Source organism: Silurus aristotelis (assembly GCF_946808225.1).
Source record: "Silurus aristotelis genome assembly, chromosome: 1".
Classification (NCBI taxonomy): domain Eukaryota; kingdom Metazoa; phylum Chordata; class Actinopteri; order Siluriformes; family Siluridae; genus Silurus; species Silurus aristotelis.
In genome coordinates this window covers 16,028,800-16,056,553 of record NC_139574.1, presented here as the reverse complement: position 1 = coordinate 16,056,553, position 27,754 = coordinate 16,028,800, and the positions used below count along the sequence as shown (strand labels likewise).

Sequence of the window (27,754 nt, the reverse complement as noted above, 5' to 3'; positions counted from 1 at the left end):
ATTTTGTACTCAAAGTTGATGTGTTAAAATCAGGATAAATGAGCAAGTGTAAGAAAGTGCCAAATTGTGATGGCTGGACGACTGGGTCAGATCATCTCCAAATCTGCAGCTCTTGTGGACCCATGACCGGCCACTGCCAATATCGCAGCATTCTATCTCTGAAAGCCTGAGGAATCCACGTGTGCGGTGGCCTACATGTGATGACGTATAGAAGGGGGGCCGGTGCTCGCTATCAGCGGGGCACACACGCAGGGAAGGACACGTTAGTGAGAGGTTATTTGCGTATCAAACTCATGCAGGGCGCAGATGTTACTTATGAGGGGTAAAGAAGCATATTAATTTCTTCTAATCGGTGCGATATAATAGCAGGGCTAGAAGCTATTACACAGCCCATAGCCAGAGTTGCTAGCTGTCAAAGCGAAAGCCGACCAATTGAAATAGATCATACACAATTCCAGGAGCCAATCAGCGTTCTTCTCCTTTTCCTGTGGTTTCTGGCTAGCTCATCCTGCTCTTAGCTCTGCAGGATTTCAGTAAAAACAGAACTATTTCTCTGAGGATGTGTGAACGGGTTTTTCACGCCGAGTCCAGCTCCAGCACTGCTTCTCATTTCATCTAGCGGCAGGTGAGGAGATGGAAACGCAGGGGAGATCGCGCTGATCTGCAGCGCTGTGATGGGGGACGTCATGCAAGCTAAGCTAGTGTAGCTCTTCGCTAGCTGACTACTCTCTACAAGTTGTACTACAGCACTCCGAAGTTTTCAGATAAATTCATAAAATAAAAGCTTTTCAAATACAAATTGCGAATTAAGACACATGCCTTGTCCAGTCTAGATGAGTAAAACATACTAGAGAGCGAGTGCTGCTAATAATATAATAAGTAAACAAGCTGCTTTGCTACATACTGTAACTGTGATTAACAGACAGTTGATATTAATAAGCAAGAAGTAGAACTTGACACCTAAAAGTAACTTGCTAGCAAGATTTGTGTACATAGTTGTTCTCTGAAAGTGCATTTCTTTCTGTTGTGTGTTACTTAACTGATGACCCATTTTCATAATAAATCTTAATAACTGGGGGGCATTTTAAAATTGCACAACTATATTTTCTGACAAGTCTAAACTTTTCTCAAATTTTTAAATGCACTTTAGTCTGTGTGGAACATATTGAATTGTTTCTGGTCAACCATCATGTTTCCACAAATAACTTCTATTGACCTTCTATTGCTTACATGCAGCAACTAATCCTGACCATTTAACTGAGTTTGTTTCATCTGATGCACTGAAGTTTCTTACTGATGTCAACAAACACAATGTCATATGCTTTAACTTAAGGGAAGAAGCTTGAGGTGGTTCTGGAAAGTTGAAACATTTATAATGTTAAATGTAAAAAAAACAACAAGATTTTCATAACAACCAGTATGAAAATGATTCTACTTTGAGCTCCAGTAAGAAACTGCTCTTGGGTGTTAATTAAATTTCCATGGGGTCAAAGAAAATCTAGTTAAAAAAAGTCACAGTATTAATTAACCATTTAAAACACACATGGCAATTGTGAGAATGAAGAATCATTAATATTTTTTATTTAAAGCTCCTTTGCATTTCTGTATATGTACTTAAAAGAATAAAAAACAACAAAAGTAGTGCCTAACAAATTACCACTACTAAGTTCACACAGTGCCCTCTACTAATATTCTTTATTTAATATTAAATAATGCTCATATTTTACTGCTCATATTTATCAGTCCTGATATTAGATGGCACTGGAGACCTTGTGATTCCACTGACCTTTATTATAGCTATATGGTCAGAGGGAGTGCCTGTGAAGTTGCACTTGATCATTAGTAGACCCTATGACCATAGAATGTATCCTGTGTGTAGTTAAATCAACGCTAAGAACAGAAAAATACCTTAGAATTTAAACAGGAATAAAATACAAGACATTATCTCAAAGCCAAAGCCAAAATAGGCAAAATATCACTGCTATTTTAAAAAGAAATGGTCAGAATATAAAATAATTAAAGTCACAATTAGACTCCTGAGAGCTCCTGTGCCACCATTTGCATGTGAAACCTTTTGCTGCAGTAAAATTGTTTCTTGTTTGGGGGAGAAAAGCTAGAAACAGGGAAAATCACTTATATAGTCTCTTTGTGTGCAAAGCTAAAATCATGATGATGATGTTTGATGTAAAATTTAAAACACATGGTTCACAAAATCTCGCAACTCCTTAACACTGAATGAAAGAACACTGGCTCTTTATATTGTAAAAAAGTCCTGCAGGTTTACCCACAAGATCTTGAAGGAATCAAAGTGAAAAGCACTAGTTGCTCTAGTTGTTGAATTGTAAGCCAATTTCATGACAATTGATTTGTTGTTAAGACCAAACAAGCTCAATAATTGACCATTTTGGGTTTAGTGATTAAAGGACTTGTACATCAGTAATAAATACAGCTCACCATATAAACCTAATCCGAGTAAAAAGATATATTTTGGAGATTTAAGTAAAATCGCTTGCATTCTTATTTAAATATCACGTTTTTATTAGACGCTGAAAGAGAGTGGCTGTGAGAAAAATTAACGCTGAGGCCAATTTAAAAACAAAACAAAAAAAACAAAGTGTTATGAATTTTAATTCATACCATAAATATATATATATATATTAAATAGTCAGCGGTGAAGGAACTGCTTAATGAAATAGTTACTAACTGTTACAAACCCAGTTCATGAAGAGGTAATAGTAATGCCATGCTTATCAGTCTGATGATGAAAGGTTATATGAGATGTTGACTTGTCTTTATAAGCAGCATTCGAATTAGAAAAATGGATTTTAAATAAATAAATACATAAATGCATTAGTTTATTAACCACTTCTGTTTTTTTTTTTTTACTTTTTATTCTGCACAGGTAACATTTACAATTATGGAGGTTTAAAAAGGTGGTGTGTTTTGGGGGGAGGGGTCTTTCCCCTCAGGCTGGATGGACTGTTTGATGGACTTTTCAGGTGGTTTTGAAATTTGTTGCCTTTTGCACAGAAAGCTAAACTAGAGAACTATTACAAAGAAAGTATTTTTGCAAAACAGGGACTATATGTTTGTAAAGATTTTGTACAGAAAAGAAAGAGCCAAAATATTTATTATTTAATGTTGCCATTGATGCTTCTTCCAGCACTGTGGTGTTTGGGTATTGTTGTTGATATGGTGGACTGAGGCAAGGTTGACATTCACTCTGGGGTTGCTAGGGTGCGGTGAAAACCCAACACTTGCACAATTCTAGCACCCTGAAGTTTGGACAGAGCCCTTTTTTTTTATTTTGCTTTTTTTTTTATTTTTTATTTTTTTTTGTGTTTGGAAGATTTAGGTTTGTAATGAGGTTATCAGTACCTCCAGGGCTTAACTGATTGTAATTGAGCCTTAATATCAGGTAAGTCTGTGGTAGAGTAGGGCATATTTTAATTAAGTGGAGAGTAAAGTGTGCAATAAGGTCTTCTGGGAAAGGGCATAAGATGAGTCTGGTAACCCCAGAATGCACACCAAAATGCCATTCGCCACGTCACGCCGATGTGATTGTGGCTGCTCTGACGGGTGGCTCAGAAGGACAGCTAAAGACCTTCCTGTCAACATACTGCCATAACGCTGCCAAATTGAAGGATGAGTTTGGCCGCACTGCACTTCATCTCGCTGCTTCAGTGGGAAAACGAGCCTTGCTCGAATGGCTTCTAGACAGCAGGAGTGCTGACCTGTTGCTGAAGGACAAGGAGTCGGGCTGGACAGCTTTGCACCGCAGTGCTTTCTATGGACATATTCACTGTCTCATGGCCCTTGTTAAGGTGAGCTGAATTTTTTGCCTGACTCGAACTAAATGTTCTGGAGTTTATTAGATTTTTTTTTAAACAATTTTTTGTCTGTTCATCAGAATGATCTTGCTCTAAATATTGCATGCAACAGGACATCATTAAAATATTGCCTATTCTTGTTTATCCTTAAAGTAGTTTCTTAAGTAAGACAAAATGCACATTCTGATGCTATATTCAGTGATAGGGTGGTATTATTCATCTTGACATAAATAAAAAAGTTGAGTCTTTTCCTAGAACACAGTGATCTAAAGTGCATCTATTTATGCTCTTGTATCATGCAGTCTGCCAACATTTTTTATTTATTTATTCAAGAACACAATAATTCTTATCTGTTTAGCTATATCGAATATTGTATTACTTTTAAAATTTGTGATTTGACTTTCAGCCTATACTACAGTCATAGCTTTGCTGTTCAAAAATAACTCCTTCTAACTAAGAAGTTAACAGCACCGGGGTGTAAATCACAGGCTAATAATGAATGCATATTGTGTGTTTGGCTTGCAGCGTGGTGGTTCACTCTCTACTCCAGATAAGGAGGGACTCTCTGTACTGGACTTAACTATGAAGGACCGCCCAGCTCATGTTGTGTTTCAGAACAGTGGTACTTTAAATGATCTTTCACTACATATTTCATTTTGGTATTTCTAATGAAAGGGAATTTATCCACATGCAATTTTAGAAAATAACTGCAATATTGATATTTATTTTATTATAATGATTAAAATGTATTCAGCAATGCATCACTTCCTAATGTTAATACATCAGACATTGTGTAATATTAAAGATTTCAGTAAGCGTTTCTGCTCTTATTCACCAGATCCCACTGAGGTGTACACCTGGGGAAACAATACCAACTTTAGCCTTGGACATGGAAACCAGGAGAGTAGACACAATCCTGAGATCGTGGACCTGTTTGCCAGATCTGGGGTTTATATTAAGCAGGTAAAACATTTTTTTTTAGCAAGATTAAGATGATGACATTTTAAAGTCTATTTAATTTGCTCAATTTGGATATTCTTTCTTTAGCAAAATCAGTAAGAAAAAAAAATCTGGTATAAAAATGCTGTGACCCAGGAATAGTGGAACTACTGTAATTTCCGGACTATTAAGCGCACCCAAATATAAGCCACACCCACTGAATTTAACAAAGATTTTTATTTTGAGCATAAATAAGGCGCACCTGTCTATAAGCTGCAGGTTCCTACACTGAAACTAATGAACTTTATACAGGCCTTAATGAAAGACAGTGTCTGTTACACGGCTTGTATCTAAACAGTAGTCGACCAAGAAAGTCATTGTTCACTGTCTTCCTCCTTCCTTTCACAATTTCTCTCAGGAGTTTTTCTTTTGGCATCGTCATGCGTTTAAAAATCACTATCGGTGAAGCTTTTCTCCCGATGCCGTGCAGCTCAGAACACAGGTGAAGTGCGTTTTTTCATGCCCTGTTGTTTTCAGCGTAACGAATGATTCGCATTTCCTGTTGACAGTCCGAGTGAGCGGCAGGTCAAACGTCAGTGTTACATCATCCATATTTAGGATTCACCTGAACCCATTCGGCAGTGTCATTGGTCTAATGTTATGGGGCTCAGTTTTTTGGCTTGAAGTTTGTGAAACCAGGAAAAACCCGGAAAAATACATATATTACCCGCTTCGTTGTTTAAGCAGCGGGGTTCAAAGCATGGGAAAAAAGTAGCGGCTTATAGTCCGGAAAATACGGTACATGAATTCTAAAACTACTGTGTTGAATTTGGAAGTTTTCATTTATTTTATTTTTATTTCTCCCCCTCATCAATGTCATCAATGAGAAGAGGCATTTCATGTTCTAAAGTGACTTACACAATTGCCTCCCAAATATTCTGTCACCACTGTTATTTTTTTTTTTTGTTTTTGTTTTTTTTTTGTTTTTTGTTGTTGTTGTTGTTGTTTTTGCTTTGCTTTTATGTATTTTTTATTTTTTTTTATTCCAAACTGATCTAAAGGTAGGAAACCGGATCAGATTGGTTGTTATGAACTTCTATGAACACACTCACTTTTCTTAGAAGTATTTTAAAGCCATGCTGAAAGATGTTTCTTATTTACAGGAGACAATAAACAGAGAACAGTAATCCCCCATTTATCGCGGTGGTTACGTTCCAAAATCGCCCATGATAAACGAAAATCCGCGATAAACAGACGCCACCACAAAAATGCTACTTTTATGTATACAGTACTGTACTGTATCAACATTCTACTTCATTTTATAATGAATAATTATATTTTTATTAATACATTTTATTATTTCAACATAAAACTCCATAAAAACTATTCCCGATAAGTTTTTTGGTCAATGCTGTTATCCGCGAGAACCCGGGAAAATTAGCCAAATTAATTAGTTATGTGGAAAGGGGGGGGGGATGCGAGATTTGAACCGCAGTAAAGTGGGGGATTACTGTTATTTAAACAAATTAGACAGCCCTCTGTAATTCTAATCTGCGCTTATAGGTGCATGTTCTTTTTTCTCCTTTAGTTTCCAGTAATACAGGGACTTATTTATAGTTATACAGTGTGTTCACATGGAATGGCTAATTTGATACATAAACATGGCTTATGATGGTCACTCTGATGGCCAAAACCATAACTTTTATTATAATAACTTTTATTATTCCTATTACTCCTATTATCTTCAGCCTAAAAATTGATTTATGACATCCGAGTTGATGCCATTAAAAATGCTTTTTTATGCCTTTTGCTTTCTACTGTCCACTGAACATGGTCTGGGACCAGATGTCCACGATTCCGTTAGATCTAGTTTTAATTTCACTTTATTAAATTGTTTTAAATAAATGATTCATTGAAGTTTATTTAATACCAGTGCCTACCATAACTAGTACCTGCATAGGAGGAGAAGAAAGGTGTATAGTGCAGAGATTTGGGATGTGTAGGTGTCAGTATTGGTATTGGGACCTTCACTGGTACACTGACACTAATCCTTTTTTGCATTAACTTAACTTGCATGCAAAGTGTAGACTTTGGCGTGAAATTGACGAAGCGTGTGCATCCCAGTTCTCTGGAGCAATGAAACGCTCTCATGCATGACGCTTGCTTCGCTGCTCCATAGTCTTGAAAATCTTTTCATGCAATCACCTTGTTTGTTGATAATGTGGTGCAAGCTCAGGTCTGCTGCCTTCACATTGTTTAACATTTCAAAAGATGGTAAAAGCTTTGTGTACACTTTGAGCTTTCAACTTTTTCACAGATTTTTTGCACGTGATCCTGTTTTAAATAGTTTTGTTTCACATTGGCTACAAACAGACTCCTACTATAAAACCAAAATAGTTGTATATTTTATGATTTTCTTAATTTTGTTGTACATCCTTGCATTCTAGTGTGATGGCTGCAATGATGCTCACATAACCGAGGATTAAGACAAAACAGTGTTTATCCACATTAATGGTCCCTGGTGGTCTAGTGGTTAGGATGTGGCGCTCTCACCGCTGCAGCCCGGGTTCGATCCCCGGTCAGGGAACCAACCCCAGCCACTCTCAGTGCCGGTCCCAAGCCCGGATAAATGGGGAGGGTTGCGTTAGGAAGGGCATCCAGCGTAAAGCATGTGCCAAATCAAACATGCGGATGATCCGCTGTGGCGACCCCTAACGGGAGAAGCCGAAAGAAAGGTTTTTTGTTTTTTTTTGTGTTTATCCACATCAGTTTCAGCCATTTTAAACCAGCTCAACTAGACCGCATAGTTTCTATTTTAACTGAACTTGCTCAATTCAACTTGTATCATCCTCAGATATAATATTTCCAACATGTTTAAAATGTATGTGTAAATACCTGTCTTTTATACTCAATCGTTTTTGATCACAAATAATAATTTTTGTACAGTCATATATGTCCTTCTGCATTTTTGAGAAATAGGAGTGTGTGTACTTGCACTGTTAAACTGCCTCCTAGGTTAATTTCCTGCATGTTGTAACTCTGTAAATGTCTGAATCCAGTTAATTTCTTTTTTTACCATATAAATGTATAAAAGCAGCTGACAGTCATGTTGACATTAATTTAATAATGTTCAGTCTTCAGGGGATCACATTCCCTTAACTTTCATCAGCCCTCAGCTGCCCCATACATGGAAAGTCAGGTCACTGTGACCAACCGCACTGTTCTCCAGGTGCGTAGAGTTAAATATTAATTCACGCTCAACATGGTCAAATTCAATAAGCCCACCATGTGTGACGAGAGATTGTATGCATAGGGGGCACTTTTGCCCCGTGCACAGGATGCTTTACGGAACATCTCATTCCTTGTTGGGCTTTGAAGAGCGTCTTGCATTAATGATGAGGTTGGCAATGGTTCCTTTTCTCCACTACACTCTGAACCGCAGCAGACAGAAGATGAAAATAAATGGCCATGAAAGAAACGTCTAACATGCATACATATTGAATAGGCCACAGCTGGAACATAGTATGCTGTAAAGTATCTGTCTACAGGCCACTTAAGGTTTAATGGCCTTTTACTAAAACTCTAGCACTCTAATAGTGCAGCATTAACAATGTTTTTTCAGGTTGTGACGTTTATTTAATAGTTCAAGCAACTGATTTATACTTTTATGTTTCCCTTTAACATAAAACTTGTGTGTTTGTATACACAGGTGGTCGTCTGCAAGTTCCACTCTGTCTTCCTTTCTCAGAAGGGTCAAGTTTACACTTGTGGTCATGGACAGGGAGGACGTCTTGGACATGGGGATGAACAGACATATTTGGTGGGACTTGTTTGCTTAATTGTGTGTACTGAATTGTTCATTGTTGCATTTTTTTTAAATAGTATTTCTGTTGTAGGTTCCGCGTCTAGTGGAAGGGCTGGTCTCCCATCACTGCTCACAGGTTGCTGCAGCCAGAGATCACACCGTGGTTCTGACTGAGGAGGGTTATGTGTACACCTTTGGTCTTAACACATTCCATCAACTAGGCCTGACTCCTCCTGCTGCCAGCCAAGTCCCCAAACAGGTACACAAACCGCATGCCTGTTTCTGCGAGAAAGCTTTGTCTCACAATAGCTGGAAAAAGGATGATGAATGTCCACTGCTGAGTTTTTCCATTTATTTTTGGACGCAGATGACTTCTAAGTGTTTGAAAGGGAAGAATGTGGTCGGTGTTGCTGCTGGAAGATTTCACACTGTTCTCTGGACGAGAGACGCAGTCTACACCGTGGGGCTGAACGGAGGACAGCTGGGTAGGAGTAGGAAAGACACAACAATAATGACAGCAATTGTGTATTTATATGATGTAATACCGAGGCAAAAGCGAAAATGTTTCAACTTTGCAACACGCATTGTAATTTTCCGTAATTATTCAAATTTAACATCTCAAATAATTTTTTGCAAATGTTTAACTAAATGAAGTTCATTCTTTTCTTTAAGTTAATTGTTTACAATATTCTTGCTAAACACACAAATAAAAAGCCGAACATTTGACATACAATACAATAGAGTGTGATTCAGTAGGCAATTCTCCATGTAATGAGCTCTGGTTTGAATTTTTGTGTACACACACAGGTTACCTACTGGATCCAAATGGGGAGAAGTGTGTAACTGTGCCTCGGCAGGTGTCAGCTCTACACCACAAGGATGTCACCATTGCCATGGCTGCAGCCAGTAATGGGGCTACTGTGTGTTTGACAGAGAAAGGGGATATCTATTTGCTTGCAGACTACCAGTGCAAGAAGTTGGCTTCCAGGTGAGTAATTTTGCAATGCCTCGAGGCCGCTGCCTGACAGGTGTATTTCTCACTAATACATCAGCAATCTGCTGTGAAAAAAATTCTGTTTAGTGAACTTATGTAATAAATCTGGACAATTGTGGTCAGGCAGAAGCATCACATCATATCCATTATAATGTTTATCTGGAAATGCTGTTTTTGGCTTCTTTTTTTTTTTTTGCAGTCAAAAATTTGTATTTTGGCAATGCCAAAATTTGTTGTCCTTTAGGCAGCTGAACATCAAGAAGGTTCTTGTAACCGGAGGCACTTTGGACCATCGTGTAGACCCACACCTCCTAAACGAAAGTGGGGGAGAGAAGATCTCCATCTTGGCACTGGATGAGATTGGCAGGGTGAGTGTTTGGTTAAATGGTGAAGGACTTTCAAAAGGGCAAAAAGAGCACTAGAGATTGTGCTTAAAATTAGACAATTAAGCTGTTTCTCCACCTGTGTCTTTTTGTGGTCTTTTCACCCAGGTGTTCTGCTGGCACTCAGCAGGCACTTCACTGAAACAGTGTAGGTGGGCTTACGGGCGACAGGTCTTCATGTCCGACATCGCCATCAGCAAAAGCAAAATGATGTTCATCACGCAGAATGGAGAGGGTTTTAGTGGTCAGTGGCTTGGTGAATACAAGAAGGGTATGGAGAAAAAAGGTGAAACCCAATTTTGAACTTGTTACAGATAGAACATAGACGGTCCTGTGATATTATTTGATGTCAACGTGAATGTTGGAAATTGTCTGTCGGCAGAGGTGAGCAGTCATTCCGATGGTGGAAGTGCACATGAGCGTATTCGACTGGAAAGACTACCGTACATCCATCGAGCTGTCAGCATTACCATGGATTCTAAGGGCCGTAACTTTGGGGTGATCCAGTCTGATCCCAAAACCAGGTGCATGAATCTAAAAAACAATGCACATTCACCTTCATTTTATACAACATGAATGTTCTTTTTGGACATTTTTTAAAGAGAATTTTGCCAGTGTAAAACCCAGTTTATAGTTTATTATGCTTTGGCTTGTGCTGTAATTAAAACTTTTTGCTCTTATACTTAGCGGTTAAAATTTCAAACAGAGCAAACACAGACGAAACTCTCAAATGTTGGGTGGTGAGACATTGATAGCAAAGAACATAGGTTCCTAATATCTCAGGCTCCTCTAGGGATTCTTATAAAGCAGGAAAGACCTGATGTAATCGCACTGAATCAGCCAAAAAACTTTCTCTTCCAGAACAGAGAATATCAGGCTGTCCAAAGTTTTTACGTTAAAGTGTGTTATTTAACTTACATTATTAAAACTTCTTACTTTGTCCTGGCCATGCAATACATGAGTTGTGCAAGTGTGACAATTTAGCTCACATTTAAAAAATAACTTTCACAGACTGTTTAAATAAAAAAAAAGTCATTGTGGCATTAAATATCAGTTTGAAAACTTTGTCTAATAAAGTCACTGCCATTGTGATTTCCTTGTACATTCCAAATATGTGCATGTGTTTACACCAGTTCTCTCTCTCTCGCTCTTTCTGTGTATAGCATATATGAAGTGCCCACGGTTTCAGCCTCCTTGTTCACCCAGCACTTCCAGCAACTCCTGGCTGAAGTCGACGAAACAGACAGTATTCATGATGTGACCCTTCAGGCTGGTGATCGCGTCTTTCCGGCTCACAAGTACATCCTGTCTATGCGTTCAGATCTTTTCCGCAAGCAGCTCTTGCCAGAGGCTGGCCACGGAGACGAGGTCGATGGGGAAGTGAGGAGAAGCGTAGATGCTGTGGGCTGTGATCTACTGATACTGGAAAATATCTCTCCAGACATGCTAGAGCAGGCACTTCACTTCATCTATACAGATTCGTGTGAGATGCTAGTGCATGGAGCAAGGCCAAAAATCTCACGCATCAACCGTGGCCCTGAGCAAGAGCCGCAACAGCTAATCTGCAGCTTGCACGAGCTTAACGTCAGTGGACGCTCCGCTCTGGAAATCTACCGATCCCTGCCTACTTCAGTTCCCAGTCAGGGAGAAAAGCCAAAGGGCAAAAGTGCCAAATCTGGAAAGAAGGACAAGGGTGGCAGTGCTAATGATCCAAGCCACAATCCTGTAAAGATGTTGCAAGCAGTAGCCAAGAAACTGGGCTTGGGTACTCTCTCTGCAAGGTGAGATTTCTAAATCTTTAAATTGGCTGTGGTTTCCTTATCTAAATTATTGGGTATTTTTGCATTAGCATTTTATTAGTGTTTTTACGGTAGGTAAACCCGATTGAATATAAGGAAAAGATTCTGTATTATTAGTTTGGTACAAACATTTGGACCAAACTGTTTAAATATATGGAATATACTGTAACTACAGTAGTAAAACTTTGCATTATTGCAGAAGCAGTAATGAGAGAGTGATTAAAATAATGAGTGACATGTTTTTCCATTTCAAGATTCATTTACAGAAATAAAACACATTAGACAATACCAGCAGTAGTAAAGTGTTGATTCGCTTCAAATGATAAGATTTTGTGTAAAAAAAAAAACTGCACTGAAGATACTGTAATGTGTAAATTATACTGTAATTTATACTGTTATTATTTTGTATTCAATTTGACTTTTGCTAATTTTGATTTTATATATATATATATATATATATATATATATATATATATATATATATATATATATATATATATATATTTTTTTTTTTTTTTTTTATTCATTCCATCAGGCTTGATGGAGTAAAGTATGAAAAAGGGCAGATCAACATGGTTCAAAAGAAGACTGGCAGCAAACTAAGATTTTACCTAAAGAAGTGGTGAGTGATGTCATGTGAAAACACAGTTTCCAGTAATGCGATTGGTTAATTTACTGTTCACAAATAACATTGATCTCGCAGCCCCTACCTCTGTGACATCACCTTGAGGTCTGAGGATGGAAAGGAGTTTCCTTGCCACAAGTGCATTCTGTGTGCTCGACTAGGTGAGCTTTACTGACTGGATTCTTTTTTTAATTATTATTATTATTATTCCTAGACAGCATAAGCTATATAAGCATATGTTTATACAGTAGTGTAATACAAAGCTGTACACTGGAGTACAGAAGGCCTGAATAGTAATGCAGATACAGCAATCTAATAGTAAATTTGTCATTAAAGGGCAGATTATTTTCTTTAAGAGTTTGTTTGTATGTCCAGAGTTCACATTTTCAGTTTAACATTTAGATTGCTTCAGCAGTATAAGGTACACATGAAACTCCACTGAAGCAGCAGTGAATCTAAATGCAGATAAATGTGACCAGGAAAGCTGATTCACTGAAGGGGAAAGGACACAAGACATGAAACAGTGATTTGCTTCTAAGAGCAGTTATTTTCGCTTTGCACCGACTGTAGGTAAATTTTGAGCCACAGTATTTTAAGCCAATAGAGAACAAGAGACTGTGGAGTGTTGCATTTCTAATACTACCTATTCAAAATGAGTAAATTGGGGCTTTTTCTTTTTCCTGCTAGAATTTTCTCTTTAGTACTGTTGGGACCTCTTCTTTTATTGTGAAATTCATTCCTTGTTTGCATCAATAAGTGAAATGTGTGCTAACTCCAGTTTGAAAGGATTCGGACACGGTTCATGTCTTGAGCCATGTTTTGAGTCATTGTCCTGCTGCAGGTGAAGGACCATCCATTCACATTTGACGCTCTTGGCTGGATCTGAGCACATAAGCTTCTATTGTGCAGTTCAGAATTCATCTTGTGCTTTGTGCCACTGGCAGACACCTCATTAATAAAAATGCTTGACACTCAAATTTGGATCCTGAGCGGTTCCTTCCTAGTTCACTCTTTCTTTTTTTTTTTTTTTCCTCCTTCTGCAGAACCCTCTATTTCTTTCCCTTTGAGGCACTTAATCCTCACTTTTTGTGCACAGAGAATTGCGAGCTCTGCAGGCTTTTTAGGCAAATTGTGTCCTGGGTTTTCTGTTCTCATGTTTTGCTGGTTTGCATGTTTTACAACCTTTAGAGGTCATGTGCTTGTTTTGTATATTCTTCTTTGTGGTAGTCTTTGTTGGTTTTTTGCTAAGATCAGCACCACATAACAGGGCTTTTTAACTGTATGAAACTTTTGAGTACCATATGCTTAAATGTAGGCTTGGTATCTAATTTAGTTTGGAACTTGTTAAAGTGCAGGAGCTAATACCAGATGCAACTGCTGCATCTTGAATGCAGTGTGAATCTTTTGTTGGCCCACTAGGGACTGCAGTGACACACTGCAACAACCAAGCCAACAGACATCTGAGCAGATAACTGTCAACTTATATCTGGTTTTATTGTTGTGATCAACCTCAGACTCCCAAATGTGTGTTTCATTATCCATGGAGTTATGAGAGATTACCTTCATGCTAATCAGTGCTGCTAAATGTTTTCTTTGTCTTTGCAGAGTATTTTAACAGTATGCTGGGAAATCCCTGGATTGAGGTACGAAAACAATTAACTTTGTGAATCTCATTTGACTGAGAAGTATTTTCGGTTCACTTCAGTAAGTTGTGGCAGCTTTTTGGATTTTCATGTGGATATTTCCTGCCCCCTACAGTCTACTAGTTGTACTGCACTGGAGATGCCGACCAGTGCCAAGGTCTTGCAGGTCATTCTGGAGTACATTTACACAGACGAGTCTCCCACCATAAGAGGTATTAGCCTGGACTACTTAAGAGACTTTTTTTTTTTTTTTTTTTACCCATCGCAGTGGTCACTGTAAACTATATGCCTCTTTGTGTGTGTGCTGCAGAGTCTCTGAGTGTGGAGTTTGCATGCAGTGTCCTGGTAGTGGCTGATCAACTGCTCATTATTCGGCTGAAGGAGATATGTGAAGTGGTCATCACTGAAAACCGTGAGCCTGCAATATCTCTTCACTTATCAAGTCTTTGTGTGTGCATATAATACAGGTTTTATGCACCTTCTGTGGAATTTATAGGTTAGCCTTCTAGGGATGAAATTTATGAAGTCCTGAGAAAATGCTAAGTGGGTTACATGCAACACCCCGCAAAAACAATCATTTAAGACAAGTGCATGTTTTCCACTAATTTTAGATAATGGTCACAAATGTCAATGTTGAATGTCAATTTGTCTAAAATGCATACTCATTATATGTATATAGATTTTTATTGTGGTTAAATTATTTAATATAATTGATTATGATTATCATCATGGTATAAAGCTCTCTAAAATATTGTATTGAAGGGAAAGTCATTTATTGCTATTAAGTTTGTGCTTGTATAAGTATTGACCTTTGTTGCTATGACTGCTTCTTCCTGCTGCTCTGCTTTTTAATTACAATTGCTTCACTTTTGAATATGAATGAAAAAGAAACGGAAAATTAACAAACATGTTTCTTTTTACTTTTTGTGTAAATGATGAACATGGACATGGACTTTTCAGAACATCAGGTGAAATGATATATATATAAAAAAAAAAAACACAGGCCAAGGTTTTGTTGTTTTCTATGTTCCTTTCTTTAATAATGAAGTAATTTCTGTAGCACTCAGTGATTCTCCTCTGTATTGCGATTCAGACTTGCGATTCAGTCTCGGTGTGCTTTTGTAGTTAATGCGCATGAACCACACGAGAGTTTGCTTCCGACCTTGTGCCTGTAAATCGTTTTATTTTATTTTAGTTGCCATTGTTGCTTTTGTGCAGTAGATACATAACAGTTTATTTGTTTTTAGTAATTTATTTATGTATTTATTTATTTGTAATACTTTTAAAGTCCCAAGAGTGACTTTATTCTCCTGCAATCCGCACACATGAGTATTTTACCACCCGCATTCACCCGTCAAATCTTGTCCCACGTAAATGCTGGTCTCTAGGTTAACCCATGGGATTTTCTAAATGTTGTTTTGCCCCCTAGTGAAATAGGTCTATATTTTTTTTTCCAAAATATTTCTGCAAATATATTTTAATTTGCAACACAGATTTAAAATGCATTTGGTGGTTGAGATTAATACCGGACCCAGTGGGTCATATAATTGACACCTGATCTAGATTCACATATTTTTATTGCATATTTGTATTTGTTTTATGTTGGCAATCTAAATAGGACAGGATCTCATTTGGCTTAGCTAAGAGGTGAACATATTGTAGTTGGAATAATAACCAAATCTGGGGTTATGGGGTTTCTCATATGTGTCAAATGATTATTATATTAGTCATTTTAAGCTAAATGAACCACTGAACCGTAATAGAGAGTTAGATTGTATATTTTAGTGTATTAGTTAAACTAATGATCAAGGAATTTTAGGAATTGAATTCATATCTTTTAATGTTGTTAATGTATACAAATGAAAGTTATCCAGGTGCAACTTATGTCCTGTACTTTATACAATTCATAACTCAGGCTGCAGCCTATCACTTACAGTGGTTATGCAAAGATGTAGGAAGCTGATTATGTAAAGTCAAGAAGCTTTTATTGTCATTTCAATATAATCACTGACAGTACATAGTGAGATGAGACAACGTTTCTCCAAAACCCTGGTGCTACATCACACAACTTAGAGGCACATCACACAACTTGGAGCTACATCACACAACTTGGAGCTACATTACACAACTTGGAGCTACATTACACAACTTGGAGCTACATTACACAACTTGGAGCTACATCACACAACTTAGAGCCACATCACACAACTTGGAGCCACATCACACAACTTGGAGCTACATCACACAACTTGGAGCTACATCACACAACTTGGAGCCACATCACACAACTTGGAGCCACATCACACAACTTAGAGCCACATCACACAACTTGGAGCCACATCACACAACTTGGAGCCACATCACACAACACAGCGCTACATCACACAACACAGCGCTACATCACACAACACAGCGCTACATCACACAACACAGCGCTACATCACACAACACAGCGCTACATCACACAACACAGCGCTACATCACACAACACAGCGCTACATCACACAACACAGCGCTACATCACACAACACAGCGCTACATCACACAACACAGCGCTACATCACACAACACAGCGCTACATCACACAACACAGCGCTACATCACACAACACAGCGCTACATCACACAACACAGCGCTACATCACACAACACAGCGCTACATCACACAACACAGCGCTACATCACACAACACAGCGCTACATCACACAACACAGCGCTACATCACACAACACAGCGCTACATCACACAACACAGCGCTACATCACACAACACAGCGCTACATCACACAACACAGCGCTACATCACACAACACAGCGCTACATCACACAACACAGCGCTACATCACACAACACAGCGCTACATCACACAACACAGCGCTACATCACACAACACAGCGCTACATCACACAACACAGCGCTACATCACACAACATAGAGTTAAGGACTAAAGTAAGTGTCCTTGCCACATAAAGTGCATCATGTGCAGCCTAGTGCAGACAGACAACACAAGACCATGTGGGACAGATACACAAAACACTAAATAGTGCCGACCAGTAATATGTTATACAGTACAATGTGCAAAAAGGAGAACTTTAAATAAGAGTGTACTTGTAAACATGTTGTGTGTTTCTGTCTAGTGACTCTGAAGAATGCTGCAGAGCTACTGGAGTTTTCTGTGATGTACAATGCTGAGCAGCTTAAACTTTCCTGCCTACAATTTATTGGTCTCAACATGGCTGCCTTGCTGGAGTCCAAGTGAGTAGTTAATCACCCTTTGGATTTTAAGTCTGTCAGAAAAATACATCAGAATGCTCTTTTTGTCTGCTTTCCATCACTTTACAGGGAGGAAATAACCCTTTTCAGCCTTGTAGTGAGATTCCAATGTGTTTTTCTAGCCCACTAGTTGTAAAAATGATTTGCTGAATGATCCATGTCTAAACCAAGACTTGGCATCCATAGTGCTTATTTAAGACAGACTTCCTGCCTTGTACAGTAAAAGAATATTAAAATGTTTTATTTGTCCCAGAGCCCTGGAGATCTTGAGTGATGACGTGTTATTGGAGCTGTCTGAGGCATATAGGAAAATGGTAAGTTTATACCAACAAGGGCAGCTCTAAAGCCTGAGACTGTTTTAAATCCTTGTACCATGTTGTGATTCCCTCAGATTCCAGCCATGCAGAGACGACACATCACTCCTTATCTTGGTGGCCCTGATCTGAGTGCCTATGAAGACATAAGCCTGGATTTAACCACCAGCTGTAAAACCAGCTTTGAACATGAGCAGTCCTGCAAGTATGTCTGCCACATATCACTGTCGTCTGAGACCAGAACTAGTAATACAGTGCAGTGTTTTGACCTTTCTTTGATTTTTGTTCAGTGATGGTCTGAAGAAAACGAAGATAAAGGCTAAGAAGAAATCACGACGCCGTTTGGATAGCTCAGGAGGTTACACCCTGTCTGATATCATCCAGAGTTCACCCACTGATGTCATTCAGAGCCCACCCTCTGTAGGTGAGCCTGCGCACAGACACACACACAAATACATGGGTAAAATACATGGCTTTTTATACATGTATTTACCAAGCCGGATTCCATTACTTCATATTCATTTAGTTTAACATTTATTATTTGGCACATGCCCTCAACATGATTTATGCATCCTCAAATAACAGTGTGTTTCTTTGTTTTCTTTTTTTTGTTTTTCTTATTCCCAGGTTTGGTAGACTCCAGGAAAGCTTGCTCGGTGGAATCTCTGCATGAGCTGATCACATCTGATTCTGAGGGTAGTTACATAGGAGTAGGCAGCCCTCGAGACCTTCAGTCACCAGTCTTTCAGGACAGAACTTATGTACAAGTAATTCTCCAACACTCCTACATGTTTCACACACAATTGTATTTATTCAATAGAGCAAATGGAAATGTTTCTTATTCGCCTTTTTTTTTTTTTTTTTTTAATAGGAGGAAAAGTCAAGCCATGTCTGCTGTAAGACTCCTCCCAGCACTCCAACCTGGAGGAAAGGTTCTTTGCCTGTGAAGTGCAGCACACCTGAACCCATCCCCATGATAAAAGCAAGGTGAGCTCTACTTTTAACATTAACACTTATCATGGATGGATATGATTTCCATATACAGTGGAACCTCGGAGCTCGCGGCCTCAGCGCTCGAGACCTCGCATGCTCGCGACTTTCATTCCGACCGGCGACTCTCATTCAGATCGGCTCGTGAGCAACCGCGAGCTGCTTGAAGCGCTAGTTTTAACATTTCTAATCAAGGTTTATCTCATTAAAATAGTCTAATAATTAAGTGTTATGGAGTGAAATACTGTTATTTACTCATTTAAATCGATTTCGTATAGTGTTCTTTGGGTTTTTACTGGGTTGGAAGGGGCGTATCAAAAGGTCGCGAAAATTCGGAACTCGCGACCGGTCTTGGTCCCTAACCCTCGCGAGCTCCGAGGTTCCACTGTATGTTGGATTTATTGTGGAGATACATTTATCAAACTTGGTTAGGCCTTATACACAGTGAGGTATTTGCATGCATTTCTTGAACACATCCTTTCTAAAATATAAACAAAAACGATATGCAGATCCTAGAGTTACAATGGTTTGAATTACAAATCTTTAAAGTTTCGCGTGGCAGGCGAACGTAACAGTTTATACTCCGCCCTCCACTCACCAACCAGTGCTCGTCTATTGCTCTGTTTTGCTGAATTATGTACTGTAATGGGCTAAATAACAGTATACTACCCCAAACTGGTTATTTAAAACTCTTGGGTAGGCTAGGCCATGTTTTTGACTTACAATATATGCAAATAACGATGGCAGAGCGCATCTCCATCGTAAGTCAGGGACTACCTGTATACATGTGCTGAAGATCCATGAAAATGCTAGGAATGGGTTTGCAGTAATGTAAATATTACAATCATAGTCGGATTAAATACAATTCATTTTAAACATTTTTTTAAGCTAATAATTTATTTTACTTAGTACTGTTGTATAAAGCTCTGGTCCCCTGGTGGTAAAGTGGTTAAGATGCAGCGCTCTCACCGCTGCGACCCGGGTTCGATCCCTGGTCAGGGAACCATCCCCAGCCACTCTTAGTGCCGGTCCCAAGCCCGGATAAATTGGGGAGGGTTGCGTTAGGAAGGGCATCCAGCGTAAAACATGTGCCAAATCAAAACGTGCGGAGGATCCGCTGTGGCGACCCCTAACGGGAGAAGCCGAAAGAAAGTTTTTTTTTGTTACTGTTGTATAAAGCTCTCTGTACCTTAATATAATACAATACTCATGTTACCAACCACCTTTTACTGACCTGTGATTTTGATCTGTTCAGTCCGTCTCGCCCAGCACCTGTTCTGGATCTCAGGGCCATTATGGAAATGGAGGCCAACTCTCTGTACCGTGGCGCTACTCTGAAAAGCCCTGGCTTGTATGGGTTGCTGCATCTATACGATTCCCTATAAAAAAAAATTTGAAACGTTAATTTTTTAGTTTATTGGTTTGAAATGTTAAACTGTACTGTATGTCCTCCTTCTCGGGTGATTTGTAGGTCTGGAAACGGCAGTAAAACTTCAGTCATCCCTACTAAACTGTCTCAGAAGCAGAGGAAGATGATGGCCATGGCTACCAGAGAGGCTAGTGTTGATGGACCGTCTGCCAAATCTCCCCCTGGAGTCACTTTATTTAAGCCAGCGAAAGGATGGTGTGTTTCTGGTCAATTTGTGCTTTATTTTTTCGCTTATAAACAATTTTTCCTAACCATCTCTGACACAGAAAGACAATGTGGTACTGTATCTATGCATACTCAGGGCATCAGCGGTGCAGTCCTCTCCTTCATCATTGTCTTTTCGGGATTTGTTAATGGAGGAGGAGCAGCGTGATAAATCATCCCCAACTGCTGCCATGGCTGCCGGGAGTCCAGCGAGTCCTGTTGGCATGGCCACTTGTGCCAAAAGAGTGACCTTTAAATGTGCCGAGCCTGGCAAACCTGCAGGGTGAGTGACGGAGCACTCCGTTTAACGGAGAATCCCTCAGACAATCATTAACCTTAACTAGCTGTTGTGGTCAGAGCACTGATGTCTCATGATCTCGTAATGCCAGTCAGTTTCCTCCAGGTGGCAATCTTACATTTTCAAATGAATGTGGATGCAGACTTCTTTACCAGGCATCAAATGTCAATCGTTAGCAAAATTTCAGTAGGTTATCTGCTGTCACGTTACTGTCGCATCCATTGAGAATAAATGTATGAGTTTTAATAAGCAGGCACCTGCACGCTTATTATCACTCATATTTATACACCTTTAATGCCCATCTGCACGGGATACGATCTTTGCGTTTTAATAGTTAACATTCTGTGCGTCATCTGCACACAATATTACAAAGGTAATTTTTAAAGAAAATCTATTTAGAATGCGTCCAGCAGTGATGTAATATTATTTGGCAACCTGTGCTTTCACTTCCCTGTTTTTGCAAACGGTTGACTGTTTGGTTACTTTTTTCCTGGTGTCCTTATTCGAATATTCGGCCTGTAACTCTACTGATAGTCATCGTCAATCTTTCGCTATGTCAGCACATTTAATATTAGGGTAGTGTCCGCATTTTTCAACTTGTAAGCACACAAGCTTATCAATCTTTCAGACTTTGCTTTTGAAAGGAAAACAATGCTTAATCTGAGTGCTACAGATATTTCCTGGCTCATTTGTTTCAAGCAACACATTTTGTATGGTTCAGACAATGTCTAATAGAGTCCTATATTTGTCAAACCTTAGTCATTTTGCTCATTTGAGTGTGATTGAGTGCAGCTTGTTATCTTAAAGGTAGTGCGAGTGTATGTTTAATTTTGTCGTGTTAAAAAAGTAAACTGAATTGCAGTGTTCATTTTCTTAGTAGGCCATGGGTGCTTGGACAAGTTGGAAGCCCACCAGCTGCTACAGCGATCACTTTTGCATCCATTGTTGAAGAGGAGAAGCAGCAGGAAGCTGCACTCATCCGTAGTCGAGAGAAGCCTCTGGCATTAATTCAGGTAATGGAGGGTGTTTTAGAACTTAAGTTCGTATATAACAGACAGAACTGCTGGAGCAGATGCTACTTGTTTGATTTCCCACTACAATACACTGATATGACCGTGTGTATGGGACAATGATGTATGTGTATTAGCTTCTAAAGTGGGGTGTTTGTACATTTACTGCCTATTTTATTAGACAATGAGTCTTAGTAGTTCACATTATAAACATACAATTAAATCCTATCTGAATCACCACTTGCCGCTTTTCATTGATAATTTCTGAGCACAAGGCTGCTGGTACATTTCCATAATTAATCCATAGTTTTCAACCCAGCATTAAGACTGGGTGGTTTAAGAACACCAGCATCAGTGTTATGGCTGGCCAAATCATAACTAATATCTGGTCAGCATTATTTTCTTTGTTGTTGTTGCTGGATAGGAAGAGGGTGGTCAAAAACATGGCTATGGTAACAGTTGAACCTCAGCTGGTAAAAGTATTCTTGATCATTTGGCGACTTGGTGTGAGCTGACTGTACTAGACGGAGAGAAACCCGAAATTCTGATGAAACCAAATCTAGATTCTGGTGTCATTTCATCTAAATGTGCATATGCAAGATTTTTTTTTCTCTTATCTATTTTGTTCTCCGGTGTAGATTGAGGAGCGAGCAATTCAGGACTTGCTGGTTCACTACAAGGCTTTCAACAACCCTGATGAGCTCATCATGGTGGAGAGATCTCCTCAAGGCCCTGTCGCTGCCCCTACCTGGAACATACATTCAAATTAGCACACACGCTCACACACTACCTACATACCACACGCACATTTTTTGTGAGTTTCAGTCAGCGTTAACATGTACCTTGGCCGTGTAACTGGATCAGTAGGTTTTTTCAAACTTTTCAGCTTTTTTTTTTTTTTTAAGCTTTATTCAGTGCTTTCTATTTGCTGTTCCTTCTTGAATTTTGTGAGGGATTTAAGGTGAAAACTAATTTGGAGAAGAATTCATATGTTACAGTTTACGTTGTGTATTTGGTTTGTAGAAATGAGATTCTTTTGTTTTCTTGCTTATGGCATACAGCAGTTAGCAGAAATACGCTGCATTTGAAGTCTAAGACAAAGTGAATGTTAACCGAAGCCTTGAGTCTTTTGTTTTTTGTGGGTCTTATGTGAACATTGTTTTTGGGCAGTTTATTCTGGAAGTGAAATGCAATAAATTTACATCTCATGCACTAAAAGTTTCTTTGACATAGTATTCATTTGAAATAAAGTCAGTATACGCTAAGCAAATTAACTAATTATATAGTTTTTTATTCATGATGAATGAAATGAAAATAGTAGTTTGGTGCTGATCAGGTGTGTTTGTGTGTGTGCCATGGAATAGATTCAGGATCCACCACAACCTTGAGTTTGAGCTAAATGATTACTAAAAAGGAGTGAATATATCACAAGGATTTCTGAAATAAATAACTAAACAAGCTGAATAATATATTCACAATCAAAAACTAAAGTGGCTTCTGCTGTTGTTGTTGAGCTCTTAAAAATGTTCCTTTCACAGCTGAAGTATGAAAACTATCAACAATGTAGAACACAACACCGGGTGAGCTTCTAGCTCCTCAGGCATGGAGGTCCTGGAGGAGCTTCAACAGATTGAAGTTGCTGTTTATCGCAGTAGATACGAGCTTCGAACCAGAAAGACACAACTTACATTTGACTTAATAGTTTTTGTCTTTATACTCAACTAAAGTGAAATAATGAGTATATTTCCACTGTGAGAAACTCGTCTTGCTCTCGCCTCGACTCGCCATTACTGCCGCACAGACCTGAATAAACGGAGACACGTCCACAGCGCGTCTTCTTCGTGTTTACAGTGGTTCATCCACCAATCCTACAATGTGTCTTCTTCCTGTTTACAGTGGTTTATCCACCAATCCTACAATGCGACACTGCTGTAAGCAGGTTAGGCTGTAGTCTACACTTCAGCCGTTACCGGTAACGCGTTACTGCCCAACACTGATTATTATGAGAAATCATTAACATGATCGGTGTCTTCACATAGATGAATCTCATTTATTATTAATAACAACATATAATAAAAAGTAAATTGAGCAAATTTGTTATTTTAGATCAAACTGAAAACTGTGTTTATCAAACTGGTAGCCCTTAACATTAATCGGTACCCAAGAAGTAGCTCTCAGTCTCAAAACGGTTGGTGACCCCTGGTGTAGTAGATATTGTATATTTATTACCGGAACTTGACTTATAGAAACAATTTTATCATCAAAAAGTAAATAAGTATATAATGCCTGGCCAAACATTTGTGGAGCATCTCCACCAAACAGCTTCACTGGGGCATCACATCCATATGTGGCCTTCACTCAAAATCGTTGCCACAAAGTGAGAATCGCAGAGTTGTCTCTTTACTTGAGCTAAGAAACACCCCTGTGCACAAAGCAAGGCTCATAAAGACATTGGTTTTCCCAATTTGGGGTGAAATAATTCAAATGGTCTAAACAGAGCCCTGACCTCAACCCCACTTGAACACTTTTGGATTAAATTGTAGCACTCTTTAACAGGTCTCCTCGACCAACACCAGTACCTGCTCTCCCAATTTACAAAATCTAATGGAAATATATGTTCCAGGAAAGTGGGAAGTTAATCTGGAATGAGGTGCCCACATGTCTCTAATGGTAAGATATCCATAAACTGTATAGTGAATAAAGGCTTTGGTTGAAGTAAATAAAAAAAATATATATGTTATTAATTGGAATGCCTTATAAACAAGTCAGTGTGTCATTATTATTAAACAGTTATTCATGCAGTCCGTCTATTCAGTATGAACACAACAGTTTCTCCACAAGAAAAGTTCAAAATGATGTCCTCTCCAAAATGAGCCAAATGAGACTGTTATCAGTTATCTTTTTATTGGCATCACCCTTATTCTTTTAACATATTCACCCATGCACTCCTTTTGATTTCATATTGATGAATTTGATGCTTACATTTAATCAGCCAGCTGATTCCCCTTTTAAGAGATCTCTCTCTGTGCATCCTGAGGGTTCATTATGTCATTTAATAGTGTGATTTTGAAAGCGGGCTGGATGACATCTTCATAAAAAAAAGTGCTTTGTGATTAAGGATGGTAATAGGCTATAATTACTGACATGGTGCCATTTAGTCATTTGATGAGTCCTGTGAAGTGAATAGCAATTACTCGTTTGACTCGGTTAGTTAGAGAGCAGACGTTCTACGGGGCTGGCAAAAAAACACTGTAAGGTCATAAAGACATCTTGACATCCATGCACACCGAAGCATATTTCTTTATTTGGACAATTATGCCTTGTGAATGAAACTTTAGCTTTAGTGCCTTGAGAAGATTGCAGGGTCGATAGCATGATTGTAAGGAATGGGATATTTATGACACTGAAGAAAATTAGCAATTCTCCCACGCAGTTTTAAAACTACTGGTTTTGTGGTTGTCTCTGGTTATCACTATCAATTGCAACCCTATTTACACTATTGCATTTCTGCAGTTCCAGAGCTTCAAAAGCAAAATGTGCTGCCATTGGATGTGTGTGGCCCAGCTAAACATACTCATTTAAGATATCAGCAAAGTCTAATGAAGGCTTTGTACATTGTATATGTACTGTATATATTGTATACATACTGTACAATGTCACAACAATGCTAATGCAATTTGCTGGTTTATATTGTACTTAGTACTTTTCCTATTTTTTAAAAGAAAAATATGAGGAAGTAATAAGAACATACAAGATGATACAAATGTTCAACAGAGGTTATTTTAAACCTTGTTAGACTGCAGCAATTTATAAAACGTGTTGCCCTATGATTAAAGCAGAATGTTCATTGCATAATATTTGTACAAAAAATTGGGAGTTTTTTTTCTGCTCTTTACTAAAAAGAAAGAAGAAGTCTCTTGAGAATGCACAGTTGAAATTGATGCTTTGTGGCAAGTTGCTTAAATAAGTTGAGTCACTTTTGATTACCTAATCAGTAGTGTCAATTTTAGCTAACAGTAATGCTCTTTGGCATCTGGATTAATCACAAATACAATGGCCATCAATCCACCAAGTGTGTATCCAATATAATATAGAACCATGGTTATTTATGAAATCTTGTTTGCTTTGACAGTGTGTTCTTTCCCATGAATACATGAAAACATTCTTTACTAAGTGGTAAATGGCTTTCTTACCGTTACATGAAGAAGCCACGTGGAAGCCCTTCAGCCACCCAAGATATCTCAGTGTTTTTATAGGAAGACAGAAAAAAGAGAGAGAATATTTTCTAGAAAGGGAATTTCTACTTCACACACAGACTGTTCTAATAGCAACACCAGAAACAGATTTGTTAAGGACCCTTCAAAGATGTCTTGCTGTGTGAATTTAATATGCCTATTATATCTGTGTACAAGGAAGCCGAGTCCAAGTTTAAGCTTAAATCAGATACTCTGTATTCCTATTTATTACTCGTACTGTCTATATTGTCTCACATTGTCTGTATTGTCTCGTATAGTCTGTATTGTCTTGTCTTGTCTGTTTTGTCTTGTATAGTCCAAACTAAATGTATAGTGTTATTTATGTCTGTATTTTTGAGAGTCACTAACAGCTGGAACCAAATTCCTTGTGTGTGGCCAATAAACCTGATTCTGACTCTGATTATGTAAGTAGCAAAAATGTCACTTGATCATCAATCCAGCACTCTCAAAAAAAAAAAAAAAAAAAAAAAAGAAAGAAAAAAGTTGAACCTTGCGGTCCTAAAGCATTCCAGGTACAACCCCTTTTAGAAAATCAAACATTTCGTGCTTCAATATTTAAAAACTAGACCTTTTAATAAACAAACATGTCACTGAGGTTACCTCAATGGTTTTGTACCTTACGCCTGTTCCTTTTATTTACACCAGTACACTCTCCATGTACTGCTTATTTATATTTGTATTATTCACATCATATTATTAATTAATTTATCATTATTGTTTTACATATATCCTAGCCTTACCAAACTGTACATATGTAAATATTTTACACTGCTACCAATGCAGATGCTAACTGTATTTCGTTGCCTTTATATGTAACATGTAAAACAGTAAACCTGAATCTAATCTTATATGTACATTAAATGTAGACTATGAATCACACTGTAAGGACCATTGTGTCATCTTTTAGGGTGTGTTGTATATCAGCTGTACTAAAAAGGTAACTATATGTAGATCAGTGTTTAACCTGGCCATTAGAGTTGCACAAGCCAGTGCACTGTTAGCGCCGGTCCCAAGATAAATGGGGAGGGTTGGGTTAGGAAGGGCATCCAGTGTAAAACGTGACAAATCATATATATGGATGCGGAATTTCATACCGGATCGTTCGAGGCCCGGGTTACCAATGACCGCCACAGGTAATGTTATTGTTAATAAAAAGTACTGGTAAAAATTAGGCTACTATTGGCCGAAGAAGGAGAAGGAGAGGAGGAAGACGTCTACAGAGATGGCAGGAAAAGAAAAAGTGTAGGAGAGTGGAGGTTAGAGTTGGTACAATAAATGTTGGTACTATGACTGGAAAAGAGAGAGCGGTAGCTGATATGATGGAAAGGAGAAAGGTAGATATGTTGTGTGTTCAGGAGACCAAGTGGAAAGGGAGAGGGCCAGGAACATTGGAGGTGGGTTTAAACTGTTCTATCATGGTGTGGATGGAAAGAGAAATGGTGTAGGGGTGATTCTGAAGGAAGAGTACAGTAAGAGTGTAGTAGAGGTGAAGAGAGTTTCTGATAGGGTGAAGAGAGTTTCTGATAGGGTGATAAACGAGAAGCTGGAATTTGATGGGGTGATGATAAATGTCATCAGTGCTTATGCTCCAGAAGGTGGTTGTGAGATCGAGGAAAAGAAAAAATTCTGGAGTGAGTTAGAGGAAGTGGTAGAAGGTGTATCTAGGAAAAAACGATTGGTGATTGGGGCAGACTTTATTGGCCATGTTGGTAAAGGGAACAGAGGTGATGGGTAGGTATGGTCTTAGGGAAAGGAATGTGGAAGAGCAGACGGTGGTAGATTTTGTTGAAAGGATGGAAATGGCAGTGGTGAACATATATTTTAAGAAGAAGGAGGATCATAGGGTGACATATAAAAGTGGAGGAAGATGCACACAGGTGGACTATGTCCAATGTAGGAGATGCAACCTGAAGGAGACTGTAAGGTGTTGGCAGGAGACAGTGTAGTTAGACAGCATCTGATGG

The 27,754-nt window shown here is 38.6% G+C and overlaps 1 protein-coding gene and 1 long non-coding RNA gene across 4 annotated transcripts; one reads left to right on the top strand and one right to left on the bottom strand.

Moving 5' to 3' along the window:
* Positions 1–226: 226 nt before the first annotated feature.
* ibtk (inhibitor of Bruton agammaglobulinemia tyrosine kinase) lies at positions 227–22,804 on the top strand. Of its 3 annotated transcripts, none has more exons than XM_083544559.1 (28): positions 227–625; positions 2,903–3,824; positions 4,356–4,452; positions 4,669–4,793; positions 8,479–8,589; positions 8,666–8,833; positions 8,942–9,059; positions 9,382–9,562; positions 9,813–9,936; positions 10,060–10,237; positions 10,334–10,475; positions 11,115–11,732; positions 12,286–12,372; positions 12,454–12,536; positions 13,981–14,018; positions 14,134–14,230; positions 14,329–14,430; positions 17,154–17,271; positions 17,543–17,603; positions 17,681–17,808; positions 17,894–18,027; positions 18,231–18,364; positions 18,475–18,590; positions 19,849–19,944; positions 20,065–20,217; positions 20,324–20,509; positions 21,402–21,537; positions 22,173–22,804. In XM_083544559.1, exons 2-28 carry the CDS (start codon positions 3,501–3,503, stop codon positions 22,302–22,304), a joined length of 3,987 nt encoding a protein of 1,328 aa, XP_083400685.1. In that variant the 5' UTR covers positions 227–625; positions 2,903–3,500; the 3' UTR covers positions 22,305–22,804. The 3 variants fall into 3 exon arrangements, with proteins under 3 accessions (XP_083400685.1, XP_083400684.1, XP_083400683.1); XM_083544558.1 differs by having other exon boundaries at positions 18,231–18,370; positions 21,405–21,537; XM_083544557.1 differs by having other exon boundaries at positions 229–625; positions 18,231–18,370.
* Positions 22,422–26,274, bottom strand: LOC310730863. Its single transcript, XR_014534985.1, has 2 exons — positions 23,429–26,274; positions 22,422–22,971 (listed from the first exon to the last, which is right to left on the bottom strand). It is a non-coding gene; the product is annotated as an uncharacterized lncRNA (long non-coding RNA).
* Between the last annotated feature and the right edge of the window lie 1,480 nt (positions 26,275–27,754).

Coding starts and splice junctions, on each gene's coding strand:
- ibtk (XM_083544557.1), top strand. CDS start 3,501: ATGAGTCTGGTAACCCCAGAATGCACACCAAAATGCCATTCGCCACGT. Junction 18,371..18,474: donor AGGACAGAACTTATGTACAA/GTAATTCTCCAA, acceptor TTTTTTTAATAG/GAGGAAAAGTCAAGCCATGT. Junction 21,538..22,172: donor AGCCTCTGGCATTAATTCAG/GTAATGGAGGGT, acceptor TCTCCGGTGTAG/ATTGAGGAGCGAGCAATTCA.